The sequence below is a fragment of the Brachyistius frenatus genome, unplaced genomic scaffold, assembly GCF_029030835.1.
Source record: "Brachyistius frenatus isolate BFR_SWC_R1_liver_20210118 unplaced genomic scaffold, ASM2903083v1 Contig_24, whole genome shotgun sequence".
NCBI lineage: Eukaryota > Metazoa > Chordata > Actinopteri > Embiotocidae > Brachyistius > Brachyistius frenatus.
The window spans coordinates 4,573,229-4,595,031 of record NW_027210623.1 but is presented as its reverse complement, the minus strand read 5'-3'; the positions used below and the strand labels follow the sequence as shown (position 1 = coordinate 4,595,031).

At 42.6% G+C, this 21,803-nt stretch overlaps 1 protein-coding gene across 1 annotated transcript in view; it reads right to left on the bottom strand.

Annotated features, from left to right (window-relative positions):
* Positions 1-21,803, bottom strand: part of LOC138620550 (protein TANC1-like) — a 37,802-nt gene that overhangs the window by 2,570 nt on the left and 13,429 nt on the right. The window contains exons 8-28 of the mRNA XM_069697864.1: positions 19,948-20,064; positions 19,484-19,774; positions 18,491-18,618; positions 15,018-15,249; positions 13,999-14,165; positions 9,448-9,756; positions 7,244-7,444; positions 6,926-7,029; positions 6,647-6,755; positions 5,706-5,828; positions 5,379-5,615; positions 4,895-5,104; positions 4,601-4,682; positions 3,082-3,215; positions 2,858-2,981; positions 2,595-2,770; positions 1,954-2,086; positions 1,595-1,624; positions 1,419-1,510; positions 1,182-1,328; positions 91-191 (exon numbers count right to left, since the gene is read on the bottom strand). Coding sequence (XP_069553965.1) covers positions 91-191; positions 1,182-1,328; positions 1,419-1,510; positions 1,595-1,624; positions 1,954-2,086; positions 2,595-2,770; positions 2,858-2,981; positions 3,082-3,215; positions 4,601-4,682; positions 4,895-5,104; positions 5,379-5,615; positions 5,706-5,828; positions 6,647-6,755; positions 6,926-7,029; positions 7,244-7,444; positions 9,448-9,756; positions 13,999-14,165; positions 15,018-15,249; positions 18,491-18,618; positions 19,484-19,774; positions 19,948-20,064 — 3,247 coding nt within the window. The remainder of the gene's footprint in view (positions 1-90; positions 192-1,181; positions 1,329-1,418; positions 1,511-1,594; positions 1,625-1,953; positions 2,087-2,594; positions 2,771-2,857; positions 2,982-3,081; positions 3,216-4,600; positions 4,683-4,894; positions 5,105-5,378; positions 5,616-5,705; positions 5,829-6,646; positions 6,756-6,925; positions 7,030-7,243; positions 7,445-9,447; positions 9,757-13,998; positions 14,166-15,017; positions 15,250-18,490; positions 18,619-19,483; positions 19,775-19,947; positions 20,065-21,803) is intronic.

The following is a 21,803-nucleotide window of genomic DNA, read 5'->3' as shown; positions in this document are numbered from 1 at the left end:
AAAGCAACTTTAAAAATACTTCATTTACAGCCACAGAGACCCGTCCCAGTGAACGGCTGGTTCTCTCTCCTTCAAACAGCACTGTTGTACCTGCTGCTCCTCTTGGCCCGTGCTCTGGCGTAATAGGCTTCGTAGGATCTGGGTTTGAGTTCCAGGGCTTTTGTTGCAAAGTCCTCAGCTATCCCGAAGTCCTGTTTTCAGGTAGAAAAGAAAAGTGCAATTTAAATATGAGCTACAGTGCAGTAACGAATACACCCACTGGAGAGTATTTGTTTTGCAGAAATAATCTGAAGCCATCCCAATAAATACAATTAAAAAAACAAAAAAAAAAAAAGCATTTGTTTGCATTTTCATTACACCGATGTGAAGATCGAAGTCTGTTTAATGAAACCAAACTCACGCTGCAATCATTTTTATTGACCAGGAGTAGAAAGAGAGGGAGAGGAACCGGCGGGGAGCTGTTTGTTTTTGCTGCGTGATTTTCGCGCTCTCATCGTCCCTCTCAGGTGAATATTTAATGAGACCGACACATTGTGATTCTGTCCTTGAGAGCGAGGTCAAAATGGCAGCCTTGAATGTGAGATTGTGAACATTGCTGTTGAATGTTTAATGATGGTATCATGTCGTCTCCCGGCCGGGCCTTACTGCCTGCATTCTGTTATAATATGTGGATTTAGCCAGCCCACTTGCACGTCCAACTGTAAATAACCCCCCCCCACCCCTGTTGAGACACAGAGAAAGAGAGTACACTGGGTCTGCCAGAGAGAGTGACCTTATCACATCACATTATCTGCTCCATTATTCATCGGCCACAGTGACCCTAAGGATGGCATTTTTACACAGTGTGTTAGGACGTCTGTCATCGCCAGGGTGGGTTCCAAGCCTGGCTGCGGGCCACACATATCTATCTCTGCACTAACAGCACACAGTTATTCATTATGTCACCACCCGCTTCCAGGTCTTACACGTACACTCCGTTTACCGGGGAGACCTGGAATTAGACCTGAAAAGCAAAATATATTTTTACAGCCAGCTATACCAGCACTGACATTAACTTTTCATGTTGATACAGATAAATTATATATCTTAAGGAACTATCTACCTTGGCTCGCCCCAGGCGTCTAATAAACCTGCCGACGTTAAATAGTGCATGAGCAGTTGGATACGGTTATGGGCCTTACATTGGATTTCCTGCGGCAGCGGGAGAGGTTCAGATAGAGGGAGACTCGCAGGTCTTTGAGCCCTTTCAGCTCCTCTCCTTGCCCCTCGCGGGGAAGCTTCCTCAGGGCGTACTGGTAACGCTGCCCGGCCTCCTTCATGCGTCCCTTCTGAGAGGCGCACGAGAACGAGGGGTTAGTTTTGACTACCGATCCGAGCTTCCTCGCAACACGCCCTCTGTAACAGTAATTGCATCCCACCTTGTAAAGCATGTTCCCTTCCTCCATCAGCTTCTGCAGCAGGATGAGGAGAATGTCAGGCTTGGAGGAAGCCATGGCCCACGTAGCGTGACCTGACGGAGAGGTACAAACATTTATCTCTATGTGGTCTGTCTCGCCTCGTTTCTCCTGCTTTGTATCTTACATAAATCATGTACCTGATCGATCGTGTGGAGCTGTTCTGTAGCCTTTTGGTTGATGAAGAAGAGAGAGAGAGAGAGAGAGAGAGAGAGGAGTTAGAGGAGTGGATGTGAAACTGCAGGAGCTGCAGACAAGTCTAAACATTGTGCTGTATGGCAGTAAAACAAGCAAGTGTAAAATCTCTGTCTATCCATATGAGAAGAGTCTTCACTGATTAGGTTATGACAAATACAAACGTGAACACTGAGGAGCGAGTTCCACCAGAGACGATTCAACTTTACGCCGATGTGTCGTACAAAGTTGAATCGTTTGAACATAAAATGTTCTGGCCGCGGGTTTCACTGCAGGTCTACCATGGGAAGCATGATGTTTATACCCATCTTGGATCCTTTCTTGAGCAGCGACGCCACCAGGGCCGGGTTCTGGCAGCCGGCCGGCCGATCCGAACCTCTGGTGCCGTTGTTGTCCGCTCTCTCCAGAACCGCCCCGTGTTCCACCAGAGAGTGCACCTGGCCGTGCGTTGAATAACAACAACACAACATCTCAATCATGTGATTACATGCTGTTTGCTTCACTACATGATCAGTTATTACCCACAAAGCTGTCGGCCCCTTCACATCACTGACTTTAGAAAACTGTTGATCATCAGATAGTTTTGATTTCTCTCCTGCTGATCAATAGAATAAATGAGAGTCTGAAAGCTCAGATTGAAGTTCTTTGACTCTGCATGAAGTGTGATTGAAATCTGACATCCTGTGCTGAAGGACTCACATGATTATGATTCATTACGATGATTATCATCATTTTAATATTCATGGTTCTTTTCATTTGCCTGAAATAGCTTAAAATGATCTATGTGGCAAATAATCTTTTAACTTGTCATGATTATACGCTACTTAAAGGCCTATAAAGTGCATCCCAGCCACCGGTATGTAATATTTACAAGTAAATATAAATAAGACGTCAAAAACTTCCATTATCAACAGGATATCATTGAAACAACTTCATAAAACCCACTGTATCCGCATCCCCGTTCAGGGCAGCTAGGTCCAGCGGAGTCCTTCCTTGTCTGTCCGGTTGGTTCAGGTCTGCTCCCGCCTCCACCAGAAGCTGCACCGCACCTTTCTGGCCCTTCATACAGGCCCAGCTGAGCGCAGTCAGCCCCTCCTGATCAGCGGAGGACAGAGAGGCGCCTGGGACCACAAAACAAGACGAATATTGTTGTCCAGTTCATTCATCAAACGCACTTGGGTATCACAGTGGACGATGGGGACTCTCACCCTTTGACAGCAGGAGATCTACGGTGCTCACGTGGCCCTCAGAGGCAGCCAGCATCAGCGCAGTGCGACCCTGCTTGTCGCTGACGTTGATATCTGCATCTTGTTTCAGCAGCAACTCTGCAATCTGTGAAAAAGGAAGGGGAATTACTCCCCCCCAAAAAAATACAAAAATAAAAAGGGTAAAATGAGGAAGATCCGGTGTCAGGGACCCGACTCATCCTCACCTGCGCGTGTCCGTGTTTGGCGGTGCTGAGCAGCGGGTACATTCCTCTCCGGTTTGGTAGCTCCAGCCCTGCCCCCCGCTCCAGGAGGAAGGCACACGTCTCCATCCTCCCTCTCCCCGCCGCTGCGCTCAGCACTGACAGAGGGTCGGCATAGAGATGAGACGACGAGGCGGAGAAGAATATGTAATTGACACATTTAGGAGAGAAGTAGAAGCAGGAGTGAGAAACGGAAAGAAAAACAAGGCTGGCTATTTCCAATATCGGTTTGCTTCAAACACAGGCAGCTCTTTGGTTTATGTGTTGAAATATTATTTATCTACGCAATGTTTTAGTACAAATATAGATATGTGACAGGTACTACAGATCAAGACACCCTCTTTCTATCAATCCTCTTGAACCAAAATATCAAAATAAAGAGACAACTCTCCCCACTAGATAACCTGCACTCTCCTTTAACGAGTGTTATTCTGAAAAACGATGGGCACTCGTTCTTTTCTTTAGTATGTGAGTCCTTCAGTTAATTGAGCAGCCGGGGAAGGAGGTAAAGTATTGATGCTGTTCTCCAACCTCCAAGTACCCTTGATAAATGACATTATGTTTCCTGTGTCCACATGCATCAGTGGGCCAATCAATTGTATAGGGCTCCCTTTAAAGTGAAGTTGCTGTCATACGAGGTAAAGACAAAACAGAAACACTGCATCGCTGTCTTTGTTTGTGCAGCTGTACAAAGTAGCAGCAGAGTTAGTGAAGCTGCTGCTTTAAATACACAAACTGAACAAATGAAAATATTCTTCTTAAAGAGAATATTCAAAAATTGCCACACGCTGTATGCACTGCTGTACAGTGATTCGATTTGACCGTGAATCCTGGACTGGCCATTTTATCTGCGCTAATGTACTGTAATCCAATGATGCATAACAAATATAAAAACAAAGCAGGAGTAGTGTACATACAAAGGTGAATGTTTAAGAGCGTATTTCATGCTCCTACTTTTTCTGTCTCTGGACTGCAGGGGACTGTGTAATAGAATTACACTGTAATGGTGCTGTAGGCAGAGATTACATCCGACATGCTTTCAGGAAATGGACCTAACAGAATTGTGCGAGCTGCGCTATCACATCTGTGATAAGAGGTAAAAGTATTACAATTGAATAACAGCTGCTTTTAGATGCTACAAATGTGGACGGATAAGATATTCTGTGATAAATGTGATGCTCCATTTTGGTCGAAAAACGGAAAACTATTTACAGTCAAATCAAGTATTTGATATCGACCAGAGCATCATAAAATCATAATACCAAGAGGAGTAAATGTGCTATGGGCTCCTGCAGCTCAGCTCATGATGCTCACTGTGTATTCATGTACAGGTAAGTCAGTTTTTTTAATATGTATTCATTGCACACAGCTAGGATGTGCCTGAAATGCGACCCTGAAGCCCCTTCAGTACGAGTCGAGAGCCACACTGATGGACAGAAAGAGGTGAGAAGCTAAATTTATCTGACTGATAGGAGAAATGCACCCGTTTCTCCCCAGAGTGAGTCGTGAGCGTCCATCTGCACTGCCAGCTGTTCATCTTTCAAGTCCAGCAAGCTTTTCACCACCTGCAGGAAAACACAATTTAACAGTCCTCTATTGGCGGCTTGCTGCACAGAAAACAGACCACAGCAGCCACAGACCTTGACCACAGAAAATAACAAACAACATCTAATAGATCCTCTGCGTCAGCCAAGGATGTGCACCGTGCTCGACACGAAGATGAATTTCAGCGGTGTTAAAAATGTTTTTGTAATTAGGACTGTGGTTTGATATGTACCTGTGTGTGTCCCACACTAGCTGCAGCCGTCGCTGCCTGCTGCGCTGCCTGTGTTTTCCCGGTCGCAGTGTCGTTGCTGTGATGCTGCTGCGGGTCAGTGGAAACCTCCGCTCCCCAATCCGAGCTCAGCATGATGCTGATGATTTCTGCGTGGCCCTTCAGCCCGGCATGGACCAGCGCACACTGGTTGTTCTTATCAGCGTGGCCCACCTGGCACAGAGGGGCACACAGAAGGACTTAGGACACGGGTCCTCGCCGGTGCCTGTAATACGCTGGCCTAGATCAGCCCTGTTTATGTCATCTGTCTCCAAGAATAGATCCCCAAACTGTAGTGAATGTAAAACCAGAGCGGTTCGGGAGGTGTAAAGAGAGACGGAGTGTTACAGATTAAAATCAGATTTATCTGTGGTAATTATGTTGACTACGCCCCCCTCCCCAAACCTACCACTGTCACGCCCCCTCTCTACACAGAAATCACACTGACCTTGGCTCCTTTTTTGCAGAGCAGGTTGACGATGTCTGCGTGTCCCGCAGCGGCAGCCAGACAGAGGGGCGTCATGCCGCTGTCAGTGAGCCCATCGATGGGAGCGCCCATCTCCAGCAGCAGAGTGACCATCTCCACGTGCCCCAGGTGAGCGTGGACAGCCAGGATGGGAGCATGTCCTATTACCTCTGTACTCCAGGTCACACTAGCGCCACCTAGCATCAACAGACGACTTACCTGCAGAAAGAAAGAAAAAAAGAATCTCTGTAGGAAAGCTTAAACATTTAGGCGTAAGCGTTTTTAATGTATCCCACTGCTGTATGTCACCTTGATGTTAGGCGTGTACAGGTTCCTCAGGGAGCCCAGTGCAGCGGACAGACTGTCTGTGCTGCAGTTTACCCACATGGCCTGAAGAACGCTGGAGGACACACCTGTCTTCTTACTCAGACCCTGGGGGAGAGACACACACACAGAGAGCGAGACAGATTAAGCTTGTTTAGATGAGATCTGCAGTGCAGAATTTGAATTGTGCAGTGAGTAGAGTGCGAGCCATGCATGCAAACACAACAATACTCACTGTGGGTGTTTATGTACTGTATACGAGTGGTGTCAATGTATAGGAAGCTGGCAGAGACCGGGGCTCACTCGTACTTGTGAGACAAGTTCAGACCGAAGATTAACAACGAGAGGAAACTGTTTTAGCGTTGCAGCAGTGTGAAGTGGCTCCTTCCAGCTTGACTCAAACCAGCTGACGGCGTCACCTGCGACTCACGTCGTCAAGTCGCAAGTGGGCAGTTTAGTAATGTGAGGTACAATCGTGTTTTTTTTCCTGCTTATTAGAGGAGACGGCGACTCTATAAAATGACAGAACAGCTCCGGAAAAAGACGGAAAAAAAAAACCCTGACATAACAGCGGAGATCTCCTGTCTCAAGTTCACGGCATAAATTGCATCACTAGAAAAGATGCAGCTGTTGCCAGTAAGTCACTGTCACTATCCTCATTCATGTTTTAAGATGCTACAAATGATATCCGGGTGCATAAAAGCCTGAAAAGTCAGCAGTTGCCATGGAGATGTTACACCATCTAGTCTGGTTGCTTTGGTGTAAACTGGCAGGTTCATGGCAGGCGAGAAGTTTTTCTGTGCAGTAACACAGTAAAGTGGAGGATCTTTATGTGAAGCCTTTGGAAATCAAAGCTATCGGCCTATCAAGTACTATCGGTTCCATTCATAAACCTGCATGAGTTGTAGTGTCACAGTTCTGGTTACCTTGAATATGTGAGCCTTGAGGATGTGGTGTCCCAGTTCCATCGTCTGCTGCCGGTTCAGCTTGCCCTCCTGTCTCGAGAACATGAATGCCAGGAGAGCGTGGCCACTCCTACACACATGTACACGGGTGCATTTCATTTTTCAATTAGAAAAGACGACAACATTTCTCATGTAACAACCCTCCTTTTTGACAAGGATTTCTCACACTTCTTTCTTATGTCACAAACCTATATAGAGTAAATGTTAAGAGGCCTCTGCGTGTGTGACCTTTGACCTCACCTCGGTTCACAGAGAAAGTCACCGCTTTCTCCATCGGCCCTCCAAACCAGCCACTCTCTGAAGGAGGGATGACACAGCATCCGTGTGCCATCCCTGCGTCTCACCTGCAACCACAGACGGCAAGGAACACGGATGAGAAAATGCTGATCAGGTTTGTTATATTTAAAGAAACCATTAATGGCTGTCCCGTGTCCATTCGGATAATAATCCCTACTTCTAAACTCTTAGATGTAAATGTAAGTTACTTACTTTACTGCAATACAAACACAACATTTAAACATTATGGACCCTTCCATGCAGTTATATCAAGAGTCTTACCATGAATCCAGCCAGACTGTCTAATCTCTGCTGGAAGTCCTTCCACTCCAGCTCCCCCCTCACACTCCCTGCATTCAGAGCCCTGAACATTTGTTCATCAGTCAGTGGGTGCAGAGAGGCCAGGGCCACATTGAGCACCGGAAGTACCCGCTCAAAGACCTCTTTGTCCGGTAAACTCGCACGACACATCAGCAGGTACACCTAACAGACAGCACACCTTGTTAACGTAATCAATTTACTTTTGACCAAACCAGAACTGACTGGTAGCCAATTCTCAACGAAAAAAAAAAAAAAAAGAGGATTTCAGAGTTAAAACGTGCGAGTTTAAACGAAATGAACGGTAAATAATTTAACAAATATTAACATGATTGCGTTTTACACACCTAAATCCTCTTGGCTTAAATATAGAAAATGGTCAGATCTTATAAGTGAGATATCGTTGCCATGGGTTCATGGGAAATACTAATCACATGACACGGATCAAAGCAAGCATCCACTCGAAGAGGAAACAACAGAAGCTAGCCAGCATGTTAGCTTCCATTTTTCACGATTTGACATGACGTGTTGCATCTCGTCAGGGATCCTGGATCTTTGGAACATTGATAACTTTGCTGGAAGCTTCTGCGACATCCTGAAAGTGAACACTTACAATAAAAAAAATAAAAAAGTCACAGCTTTATTTACACAGGCTGTTCACTACGATTGGTGTAAGCATTCCAGACATTTCATCATGTGATGAATTTTACTAAATGATCCACATTGTTCCTCGTCGTTCTTGTATTTAACTGTCCATCACCTTTATGCATGCTTTCCCACATCCATTATCCGCTCATTAAATCATTACATTTCTCGGGCTTTGTGTGTCTGACAACACCTGCTCATCTCTTGTCCTAGTTTACGCTGATGATTATGTAACATTAAAATGCGACTGCCATTTACTTTAGTCACTGTGGACTATTTTTGGCGCTTTGTGTGAAGTTTTTGATCCTGTCAGTTTTATCTTTTATTGATCTGAGTAGAGAGTGGGAGCACTTTTTCTCTTTTTTGTGAAAAATGTCCCTGAACAATATTTTGTTTCCTGTGTTTTTTTGTGTGTGGATTTTAGGGACACTGATTGCTTCGTCCTCAGGCGAGATGCTTCACGACCGACAGCTCACCGCGATGACTGACAAGTGTTAAGTGCTAGACTGTGAACTTGACCAGATGAGGAGGCAGAGGGCGGGTCCAAAAATACGCTGAATGTAAAAAGTCAGTCTCTTTAGCTTAAGAGGATTCAAGGCTGTTGTTTACATACGGTATTACATATCTAAACAACAGTGCGATAAAACACACATTACTCCACAGCTGTGGTTCCCAAACCTTTTCTCTCAGACATTATCTAACATCAGTTGGAGTGGTGGCTATGAACTATTCCAGCAATCACATGTGCAAAAAACTCATGTGATCACATATGACCACATGCGATTAAGCACGTGAAACACGTATTTTCCCTACATGGGAAACATGGTTTTGGAACATTTTCATGGTGTGATGTTTGAAGCCCATCTATAATCCCAATTGAAAACTTTTCCACATCTTTTCCCCATCTTATGATATATTGCAACATGGGAAACGCGTTGTTTTTTCTGTAACGGTAGCTGTTTCATCCGTTTCATTAATTTAACAATTTTATCTTTATGGTCATTGTTACATCTTTCAACTCTATTTATTGCTCTTTTTTTTTAAGCTATTTCAATCACTTTCAGCCAACTAATTCAACAGTTTGAGTATTACTTTTAGATTTTTCCACTGTTTATGCATTATTTTCCCTCAACAAATTACCCATTACTTTTGTCTATTGTTATTTCAACATTCCACGAGTTACTATTAACAAACTATTTCAAGCATTTTACCATTATTTACTTGTCTATTACAACCATTTATCCATCACTCGAACAAACTATGTCAACATTTATCCAAATATTTTAAACTAGCATTAAATATTCCAACAATTAATTCCTATCTATCACTTCAAGCTAATTGTTTATATGTTACTTTTAGCAATCGTATGTATTTTAACCTTTTATCTATGCTCATTGTTTATATTAACCTAGTTTAAAAATTTTACCTGACTCTCATTTGCAACATGTGTTGTTACAGCTGACCTCAATATGTCCAAATATATGTTTTCTAACCAAATCATGAGTTCAATCAACGTGTCTGACCTCTGACAGGGAGACAGGCACGACCAGGTAGTTTCCTCCTTTCAGAGCCAGGTGGCCTTTGTGGAACAGATCCAGGGTCAGCTGCAGGTAGAGGATGGAGCCGTGGCTCCGCGTTGACAAATGGCTGCTGAACTTGCTGAGGAGTAGCGGATCAGGTGCAGAGCCGGTTGGTGTGGTGACATTAGTGGCAACCTGGGTGCTGCTGCTGACCCGGTGATGGATGTAGTCACTCAGGTCGGCTCCCAGATCACTGCTGTCTGGCAGGATGTCCAGAGAAATGCCAGAGAAGGGGAGGAGGGTGGTGATTTCCTGCAGAGGAAGAAAACGGTTAAATACTTGGTGAAATACTGTTGAAACTGACATCACGCAGGCACAAACACCTTAATGTTTAAAGAATGTATAGGTTGCATATTTGTGGTGCTTTAGCAAAGGACAAATTAAAAGCACCAAAATGAGGACCCAATCCTCAGATGTTGTTGCCTCTGACTCACGCAGAGCCATGGGATACAGTACAGTAAATAGTGTGACAATGACTCAAGCTCCAACATTGCTCACAGGCATCTCTCAGATTCACATTTCATCTCCTCTCTTGCTATCCTCAACTGCTCAACACCGGCCAAAACCAGCTATGACTGATCCAATTTTTTTTTCTTTTATTGCCGCTCAGTTCCTCATTAACGAAGACTGACATTTGGGTTCAACGACCATCAATTGACATGTGGCCACGGACAGTCCTCCACTTACCCCTTCGCAGCACTTCACTGTGAAATGGCCGGTAAAAGGGGAAAGGTAGAAACGATGCTCCAATCAGGGAGTGTGGATACTGCAAGAGTGGAATAACAGCTGTACTTTTCATCGTAAAATGTTTATATTTAATACTTTCTGACTTCAAATGCATCAAGAAGAAAATTACCCCAAATGTGTTTTGTGTATTCCCAAACACTAATCCAATTATGTAACTGGCTGGCTGGCTGTCAAGCTCCAGAATCCCAGCAGACTCCCAGTAGTATTACCATCCATTCAGGAAGTAATCCATGAAGCATTTGGAGGCTTGGCTTTGGCGTTGGACAGATGCGTCCGCTGTTTGCCGGGATTACCAACCGGATTGAGAAAATACATCAGACTAGAGAGAGCCACGGTGCCAAACAACACACTGTCCATACCGTGGCAGTAAAAAGCACAACATCACACTGCATAGTCTGCACAGTGAGCAAACACGAAAGAAGCAGGCTTTAGATGTAGTACCTCTGTGATTCGGGTAATGTGAGGCAAAGGGAAAATTCATGGTTTCGTTCAGTCCTAATTTTTAAGATTTCACTTAAATCTATTGGTAGCTAGCTATCTAAGTAGTTCTGTTTGCCCAGGTTTTGAAATGTCTGCCTGCATCGAGTGACAGGTGCTCACCTGTCATACCGTAAAGGCGCTGAGCGGTGCTGAATGGTCCGCAACATGTAGTGCAAAAGATACGTGACGCACACAAGAGTACACATCCCGATAAAATAGAGGAGTGTCATTTTATTTGTAGCTCAAAACATTTAGGAGTCACATTTAAATAACTCAGGAGCAACATCTTTTCCACTCAAGGAACAGCACTTTTGTTACTCACTGTGAGGATTCAAGAGTTACTGTCCGGAAATACACATCCATTCATGTTATTAAATCTGCTTATTGTTTGCAGGGCAGCAGAAGGTCGAGTCCTTTTCTAGAGACGTGACCTGCTCCCATTTCTATATTAATACAGCTGGACGTGGCCTCTGTTCCAAATTACATACTTCCCTGAGTACAGTAACAAATAGTGCTCTTATTATTATTATTATTATTATTATTATTAGTGGAGCCATATTATGGGTAGTGTTTGGAAATGTTTCTTTCATCGAGAGTAATGTAATTTAATATGACCGTGAATGCATCTTAAGAAGTTTGTTTGCAAGGTACAGTGTTTGCAGTGGTGAAGTGTTTAAGCCATAACCTGCCAATTTTGCATCCTGTAGATCAGACCAGCATTTCATCATCTAAGGCGGGCTTTCATCACCTTTAATGGGGGAAAACGATTCCCCACACTGCATTCATAGCAACGGACAATCAGAGGAAGTCAAGACTTTTCTCCAAACTTCTGCTTTCAACCAAGTGGTTTAAATAATAGCGTTATGCTGAAGAATTGCTGTGTAGTTAATACTCCAACAATGATGTGAAAAACTCTTATCTCAGATTTTTTTTTTTTCCCTGACATGTCCTAAAAAAAGATCCTGATAGAAGGGCTTTATAGCACCGGTCTATACAAGGGAAGGCATCAGGAGGCTGTGGGTTAGTTGTCAGTTGTTGTAGTTGTTCATTGCTGATGTGAGTTAGCATATTATTTGTAGAGCAGGACTGAAGAATACAATGATTCACTGGTAATTTGCACACCTTGAGACTCAGTAAGGTAAAATAGTCCGTGTGGGCACCTCTCGCCATTGACGTGACTAAGGAGGGATCAAATTAAACTTTTTTTTTTTTTTTTTTTTTTTAACTACCCAGCGTGCTCTATCGCAGGCAGAGTGGACATGTATGTACTTGACGTGGTGTTTTGAGGACTGGTGGTTTTTTTTTAATTAGTTTGGTTCTGTCCTGCTATTTTACATGAAAGTCTACGGCGAGGGTCACTTGTTTTCGTTTTCCCCCAAAAGGGGGCGGGGACGTTTTGAAAACCAAAGTTCCCAGATGTGCAGGTCCGATCTACACTGTTGTTTGTTCGGTCTACTTCCAGTCAGTCAGTCAAGAGGCAACGTCAAGTTCTTTGGTTTGTGATTGGTTAGTGGGCGGGACCACACATCAGAGCAAGGTGCAAGGGGTTTGTGATTGGTTAGTGGGCGGGACCACACCATCAGAGCAAGGTGCAAGGGGTTTGTGATTGGTTAGTGGGCGGGACCACACCATCAGAGCAAGGTGCAAGGGGTTTGTGATTGGTTAGTGGGCGGGACCACAACATCAGAGCAAGGTGCAAGGGCACGTGAGCACATGTGGACTTTTCTCCGGTGCTAAACCTCCAGCCGGCACCCGAGTGGACATCAACCCGTTCGGCAACTAACGAGCTCATCCAAGCATCAAACTACGGCGGTAAACTGGACTTCGGTGGGTGAGTAACCCCGTTTCATTGTCCCGTTCAGCGGCCGTCATAAACAACATCCGGCCTGCACCGGGTTCAATTTAAGTACTTTTTCTGGCATTTATATTTTGTTTTATTTGAGTGTGGGCCCACTAATATTGTATGTGTATATCTTGTTGTATTCTCGTGTGTAATTTGGAGTCTAAAGTTCCTTTGGTGCACATTTGCATTACTTTTGAGCAATAAAGGGTTTGTTGAGGTTTTAAGTGCCTTTTTGCGCCCAAACAGGCAGTTAAGTGAAGTTGAGTGGTGTACTTGACTAGAAAGGAGGAAAGAGTGAAATATACGTTACAGCTGGTGTATTTGTTTTTTTTTTTGCTTTAAAGGTAAATTGGCTGTTTTATTTTAATATTGTTTAGGGCATTTTGGGGGGTTAATTAACTTTAATTTGGACATTTTCACATTTTTAAAAGTGTTTTCTGGTTGTTAATGTAAATTACTTGTTGAGTTTAAAAGTGCCCACAGTGAGTTAAAAGGTCCATTACACGCAGTTAAGAGTCTTTATTCTTTGACAAAGTAGACAGTCACGCACTCAATACCCATTATTAGCGTACATTACAGTAGTTTTACTCTATTGAGTGTCGGTAAAGGACTCTGGCGCTGTTAAAAAAGGCCTGTAGACCACAAAAGTGCGACATTAGTACGCTTACTTGTAAGTCATCATCATGTACTTCCATGTTTCTGTACTTGTCAGCTTGAACGCACTCACACGTTCAAAAGAGTGACTGTTAGTACATAAGTGCCATTTGAAACAGTGTCTCGAGTCAGCCGGTGGCCAAATGTGGTACTGCACCAAAACATACCCGCTGCCTCCAAAGATTATTCTCCAAACACACCACCAGTACAAAAAAAACAAAACGCTGTCTTTCGACAGGACAGCTCAACCTTGGCAAAACTACTTTTATGTGCATGACTTTATCCTAGTCATCTAGTGGGACTGAGTGGGAGGGGCCAGGGAGGGAAACACGAATGAGTGGAAACGAACCGAGAGGTACCAACATTTTTTTTTTTTTTGACTGATGTGCTCAGTGTGTAGCACTAATTGAGTATTTCAAAGTTGAAAGTTAAAATATTACATTTATGTGTATTTCATGGGACAATTTGCCATTAGTGTGTAGAAAATTGCCATTCTCACACACACTCACACACACACACACACACACACACACACACACACACACACACACACACACACACACACACACACCTAAAGACAGTTTGGAGCTAAAAATGAAAGTAATCGAAGTGTTTTTGGACTGTGGGACGAAACTAAAACACCTAGAGAAAAAAAACACCAGACCTGCACAGATGGAACGATGCAGTTGCACTAAGTGAACTGTAATGTGGGTGAACCATCCCATCATGTGAGATCACTGCAAGACTGTAATGTAAAAAGTCGCACTCACCACCAGGCCTGTCCTGACTGTGACCACCAGTTTAAGCCAGAGTGGAAATTTGGAGATTATTTTGGTGATGAAGGTTGCGATGGTGTACCCGTAGTCTGGTTTATGGAATTCTGCCTCATTAAGACTGTCAACCAATATGATGTAGTCATCTTCGGGTAGCCTTCGCTCTGAATACACATAGAAGAAAAGAGAAAGTTAACAGAGGCTTGAGCACAACAAACCACTGCATATCTTTCATTAGCCTTGCAAAGAGCACAGAGTAAAGAATTATAGAAAGGATGCAAAATGTTTTTTTTTTTTTTATCCTTTTGTGGATAAAATCGGTGCATCTTTGTTTTCCAAAACGGGATACGTCGAGAAAAGCAACGCTGCTATTGATTATATTCTGCTGAAAGGGGCCAGAGGCCATTGCTGTTTATTAGCTTGAAAACAGGACATATCCATCATGTTACACATCATCTAAGCTGTCAAAGCATCTCTGGAGGCCCGTGAGGACTCATACACTCACACTCATGCACATAAGGGCTCTCAAGTTTTTTATAACCTGCTTAATAGAGATGGAGTAGACAAAACACTCCTCTACTGAGATTGTGGAGGGCCCGGTCATAATAACACATCAATCTAGCTGTCTGACTGTATCATGAGAAACTGACCTGGCTAATACACCTGTAATGCTCAAAGCCTCCCCTAAGTATTCTGTGACCTTGAAATCCTGTGGGATGCTGATGATTCACCAGGGCAAAAATAACACTTCTCATTTCCCTATGTAAATAACCAAACATCTGTTTCACACTGCAGTTCCAAATCATTGACCTTAACCAGGGAAAATAATCTATGAGCCCATCATGGACTCATTAATAGGCTATTTCACACAGGAGATGGCAGCATGTTCCCTAATTGCAGGGTGAGGGAGGTAGACAGTGTTCCACCTTAAAACGGATCCTATTTTAAAACTTTAAAAGCTCTTTAAAATTTTGAACATCACATTTGTCTTAAAGTGTGTGTGTAGACTTCATTACCCTTGCGCAGGCTGGCTATGGGCTCGAGAACGCCCTTTCGGAAGGCGGCGATGGGGTCTTGAACGCAGGAGCGCAGGCTGAGTGTGTTTTGGAGCTGAGGCTCTTGAACCAGCAGCTCCCTGTATGGGGCGAGCTGTGGCGCTCTGGCCAGCAGGGCGGCGACGCTGTGCACAAACTCCGGTACCAGGCAGGTGTAGGTGTTATCGGCCTGACAGAAATGGTAGGCCACCACCTGGCAGGAGAAAGAAGGAGGGGGGGGGAAAAACTGAAAAAATAGGGGTGTAATGCAAAGCTGCTATTAATGTGCTTATTTAATGAAAATATCTGTTTTGGGGTCAAAATAATATCTGCATAACTGTTTATGATCCGGGTGGGAATATTTGAAATATATAGAGGAGGTCATTCAGGTTGTAAAAGTGGGAAAAGATGAAGGACCAGACTGTGATTCTTCTGATGAATATACCACAGTAGATGGAACAACAGATGAATGTAAAGTTGGTTTTAAGTGTCAATGATAAAAGAAAAAGGAGCATGGTACTGAAAAATAGTCTGAAAAGCTCTCCTGACGATTTTACAAGCCCTTTTTGAGACTTTTAAAAACTGCTTATCAGCATTCGTTTACTGTCAAATCACAACACAAGCTTTAATATAAGATCATGAGGTCAAAACACAACTAATCTGGTGAAAAGTTCATGAAGATAAACTTTTCTAGATGTCTGCATACAAAACTTTGAACATATTTTTTGCCTCTTAAGCCTGTTTGTTTGTATTTTGGGAGATCTGGATCATTAAAAGTCATGTTGCAGGTCCTGTTTGCACCGTGCAGCTGAGGGGTGCCTTTTCTCTGCAACAAATGTATATGCTTTATCCTTGAGGCATCTCTTGCCATGCCACTTAAGGAGTGTGGCCAGCTGATTGCAGCTGTATATTTTATTTGTATTTTTTTCACTTTGAGTGAGTTCTGACTCGGAGAAGAAGAAGCAACGCTGTGTTTGTTAAATTGTGTGATTGACCTGTAAGCTGGGGGAGAGGGAACAATAAAACTGCATAAATTGAGATGCTGTTTGTATTTGTTCAGAGTGCATTATCTGTTCATATCACTGGAGAAAAGATGAAAAACAAAAAGTGGAAAACAATCTCGAAGGCTATTATCACGCATAAAAAAATGTGGGTTGTATTAAACGACATAAACACAAAATATAGGCAGAAATCATAGAGGTGGCTGAATCATAACAGTTTGTGCTCACGAAACTCAATGAGAGCTTCATTCAGCAGATTACTGCAGTATATCTGTAAAATAAATACCAGTTGGTTTATTCAGATGGCAAGCTGAAAGATAAAAGAGTCTGAGGAAAGACTCACCACTGCTAATGAGGAGGATTTGTGCAAAAAGAATTGCAATGAATGGCAGCTGCATTTCAGTTATCTGTAAACCATAAAAGCATTTTTTCAGGAAAATGATTCTCTCTTTTAGAAGCTTTCTACATCTCAGCCGAAGCCACGAATGGTCCACATATAACGTGATCACTTTACTTTTTAACAGGCATCCTCACCATCACAAGTAGTCTGACTAGTTCCCATGGAAACTCTCACTGAGGCCATGTTAGTAAATTTAGAAGCTTCCATGTCATCTATGTGCTACAGTCAGCAGCATGTTCTACATGTGCTGAAGAACAGAGAAGAGGAACTCTGACATTAAAACCTTGTGTCACAAACGTGTCGCCCCACAGCTCTTTGAAAAAAATGAACGACGCCGATATGTGTTTATCTCTGAACTGATCCCTCGTCGGTGTTTTGCAAAGGCTTTTAACAGTCACAGCTCCCTGCAGTACTGTATGTGATGCTGTATTATATTGCCATACTTTCATATCTGGTGCAAGAAAGAAAAACAGGCCTATCAAAACAGCCATAACAAAATTACAAATCTGAAAGCATCCCTGTAATGTAAACGTTATTTCTTCCTTTTTTTCTGCGAGAACTGCAGGTGAGTCAGATGCCTGGAGTGTGTTATGTGTGTATGTAAGCTTGTATCTTTGGGAGGACCAATTTCAGTTTTTATTACATTTTTTATTTGGGTCCTTGAGAGTGATACATTTTGGTGTGTGCTTACTTCTTCAAAGGGCTGTTTGGTGGATAAGATTTAGTTTTTAGCTAAACATTACAATTAAGTTGAGGGGTGGCATCAGGCATGCAGCTCTGGTAGTTAAAGGAATAGTTCAACTTTTTTGTACACGTATTTATTTGCAATGTTGCAGGACATGAGAAGATCGATACCAGTCTCGTATATCTGTTGATTAAAAAAAAAAAAAAAAAAAACTACTGCCAGCATCAGTTTAGCTTAGCTTCGCACAAAGACTGGAAATAGGTTGAAACAGCTAGCCTGATTCAGTTCAAGGGTAACAGAATCCACGTACCGTAAAGCTCACTAAAATGTTTCATCCCGTCTGTTTAGTTTGATCAAAAACCAAAGTGTAAATGTGTAAATTGTTGGGCGATAATGTGCTGAAGTTACTCCTGTAAGCAGCAACTTTCTTCCCTCCCTGGCAACAGCTCAAAGCCAAGCAATAGTTCAGCACATAACTTCAGAAAAATAGAGCTGTCCATCGTACACTATGACTTTTATATAAATTAAAAAAATGAGATATGGCAGGATAAATACTGAGTGGTGGAGATGCTGGCAGAGGGATTTTTTTTTTCAGTATATATTGAATAATTTTTTTACAGAACAAAACAACTCAGACATGACATGGTAAGATAGTTAGGTAAGAATAAGAAACACTGGACATTATCTCCAACCCTAACCCTTACCATCTCTTACAGCAGAGAAAGATAACAGGAAATTAATGCATTTGTAAACAATCAGTAAGGTTAAAGAAAAAGATAGAGACAGAGACATGAGTTGTATTCGATGTGAATACATTCTGTTATAAGACTGCCACAACATTTTTCTGTTGTTGTTGAGGTGATGTCCTTGATTCAAAAGAGGAACAATATTCAGTTTCAGTTTAATATCTATGATATTCACCCACAATACCAGAGTAGTACCTTTGTAGCTTCACATGACCACAAATATTGTATATAATTGACAATCTCAGCATTACACTTACAACGGTAAGCAGATTTGAACAGAGTCCGGCTCGATGTTTCCACTCTTGATGCTATGAAAACGATATCCTGGCTTCAGCTTTATATTTAACAGACACATACGAGAGAGGTATCAATTTTCTTATGTAACTTTCCCCCTAAAGGCAAATAAGTGCAATTCCTGTTGCTTTTCGGTTAGAGTTACACACTACAAAGGGAAACTTGTAATTGAGGGACTTCACAAGTGTAGAAATGCTAATAAGAGAGAGAGAGAGAGTGTGTGTGTGTGTGTGTGTGTGTGTGTGTGTGTGTGTGTGTGTGTGTGTGTGTGTGTGTGTGTGTGTGTGTGTGTGTGTGTGTGTGTGTGTGTGTGTGTGTGTGTGTGTTACCTTGGCAGCTAGGCATCTGACTGCCTCGTTCCTCTGCGCTGTACTATCCCCTGTGCCTGCAGCAGCGCTCTGGTTGGACTGGGAATCGGCTGGCTGTTTGGAGACTGCTTTTCCCTGCCTATCCCCACCTGAACGGAGAGCGCAGAACAACAACAATGAACGCAAAGCTGCCGTTTACACTCGTTGGATGAAATCTCAGGTGTAAGTAGAGGAATGTCAGGAGTGAAGAGAAAGGAACGCAATTAAACCGCTGCAATTAATTAGTGCATCTGTAAGCAAGACTGGTAACTACGAGTATTGAGAAAAACTACACCAGATGGAAGCAAGAGGGTTTGCAGATTGACCTGTAGTCTGGATTCATAATCCCTCATGCTATATCCTCTTTTAAATTCAAATGAAAATTACATCATACATTACAGATATCAATAAATAATCCAATAGTAATGAAAGATGAATGCCACTCTGCCGTCAGCCTGTAATCTGAACAATACATATTTTTGTAATACAGGAAAAGGCTGAAAGCAGTTGACTTAAAAAAATCTCTATTTGTGACTATTCTTATTTCAATAACACCAGGTGTCATGTCATATTTGATCCAAAACATAAAATTCATCAGCGCGTCACAGCATGTAACATGCATTTATGTGCCAAATTTTTGTGTACTAAAGGTTGTTTTCTTTTTTTTCCGACAAAGGAACAGTTCCAGTGCCAGTCATGAAAGGGGGGGAGACAGAGACAATCTCACTCAGCTTACACAACTGCAATCAGCAGAGAAACCTCAGGGAGAACTTGAAAGAGGAGTGCGTGACCCAGTTACTAAACTCCTTCCCAAAAAGTGAGTGATATTTTTTTCTCCAATATCTTACAAGAATCTGTCTCTACTCGAGCGTACAGGAGGATGTATGAATCCAACCTGTGGCGTTCTGTTACACTAATGTTTGGAGCTGCAACTAAAGCAAGTCACAATGCTGGGAGTAAAGATAGGCGTCTTACATTTAGGGGAGGAGCCTGGGCTGTGAGGGATGCTGGGACCACCCTGTGGCGTGCGCATGCTATAACAGCTGAGTGTCACCAGGCGCCAGATGATGGCCGTCTTGCCGGATCCTGCGTTGCCCACGATGACAGCGCCGCGTCCCTCGCAGCAGCTCGTTTTTCTGAGGACCTCCTCCAGTCGCGTGAAGAGCCAATCCCGGCCCACGAAAGGTGTTTCCGCGGTGACGCCGGGGACTTCAAACAGCAGTGGTTTTAGCATGATGTCGGCTTGTTTGAATGGCACCAATCTCCCTAGACAGAGGGAGAGGACAGTTGTAAAAGCGTATTTGAGAATGGATAACTTTATGTATATTCAGGCAGTGACACGGGGGAAGTGCAAGTTCCACACGGCTCTGCAGAGGTCTGCAGAGAACAAACTATATTTACACAATGATTTTTACCCCTGAGGTGAAGCCACGAAATACCTTTGGAGTCATCACTTGTGCGTCCAGCTGTGTTGTGTTTGCGGACGGAGCTCCTGTGCCCAGCAGCCCTTTGGTTGTCCAGATAACTCAAATCCTCCAGCCGAGTGGAGCTTGTTGCTGTAAAGAGAGAATGGATGGGGAGTGAATTCAGAGTGAGAGAAATATAGGAAATGTGCATAGATACACATGCATACTGCAGATACTTCAGTAAATTATTGTAGCCATGGAGACGTGAGGCAAACAGTTTTTGCTCTTATTAATGTGTGCCCAATGACCTTGGAAGAGACAAGAGAGAGGAAAAGAAAAGAAAACAACTCTTCTCCCATCCTGCAATCTCTAGTTAACAAGAGTCTGAAATTACCAATGTTTCATTCTGTCTTTCACGTCAGGACACCGAATTTGTGATAATCAGTGGAAACGCATCGCCGGCTGTAATAACGGGGATTACACACGTTCCTCCGATGACCAAATAAAACCAAATAAAAGCCCCAAATGATAAATATGATGAGGAACATATTGTACTGAAGGGCAAGAAACAAAAAGATGAAGTTCTTTACTCCCACATTGGCCTATCCATCCACCCACTCACACTACAGAGTTTACAGGTCAGTCAGGCTTACTCTCTGCAGTTTTCAAGATATTCAGCCGAGTCTTTAGTCAGGTTAGTTATTGGGGAAAAATAGGGAAATATTGCCTTGTGTAATTTGGAGTTTCTTAAATTTGGTATTCTGCATATCTGCAATAGTCTCTTTCTTTTGTTATAGCAAATCATTATGCAGCAAAAGTCAGTGATGCAGTCCAATATAACAGTCTTGTAACATGACTATCTCTTGGAAAACATTACAAATTTGTAAATGCTGACACTGTGTCAGAAAGATACTAATTAAACTCTACTGTAACTCTAGATTTGTGGACAACATATGATCTCTATATATGTTTCAGTCCAGCAGAACATCCTGACAACAAATAAATAACAGTATAAATACAATAATTTGCATATATGTACAATTAAAGGGTTACTGGTCGCTGGAGTCATTCGAGAAGAAATAATTTTAAAATTTACACACGGGCAAGTGCATACTAATTTAAGACATATTTAAAAAAAAAAAAAAAAAAAAAAAGGGTGAACATATTCTATCCTGAAAAAATAATAGAGAATAACACATTTCTATAATTCAGTAAATTTAGTTTCAGTTGTGAAAAGGACGAAAAACAGTGTGTGTGGAGTAAAGGCTGGTAATTTCTTAGCTGCTGGCCTGTCTTTGGAGCAGATGGCGAAAGAAGAAGTGAAGAACCTCTGTTCTGGTCTAATCTTAGGCTGCTCCTTCCTCTCTTCTCTCTGGTAACGAAGGGGAATCTAATCCAAGTGGTTTATGAAGCCAGGCATGGCCGAGGACCAAACGACTAGATTACAGTCACTGTTGGTTTATAATGATATTGGTTTTCTGAATATTCATTTGAGCTCGCATCCATATTATTCGGTTATCTGTATGGAGGGATGCATCTAGATCGACCAGTAAATAGAATTAGTATTAAAATATTCAGTATAGTATTACGAACAAAAGAAGCTCAAGCTACCTAGAAACATTTTGTTATTATAAGACTTTGTTTTTATTTAGTAGTAGATGGGTTCATGTCATTCATCTATGGGTATTGGTCTTCATCATTGGTATAAAATAAATATATATTAAAAAAAATCCCCTGTAAAATCTGAAAATCTTGCATTACGGCGCTCTAATCCCTTCAGAGTGGGATTGGGAAAAAAAAAAAAAAAGGTCACGCTGCACTTCAAAATGCTGGAGATAGATGAATGAAACAGACAGTGAACAAGAAAGTGGCTTCACATCTATTGTACA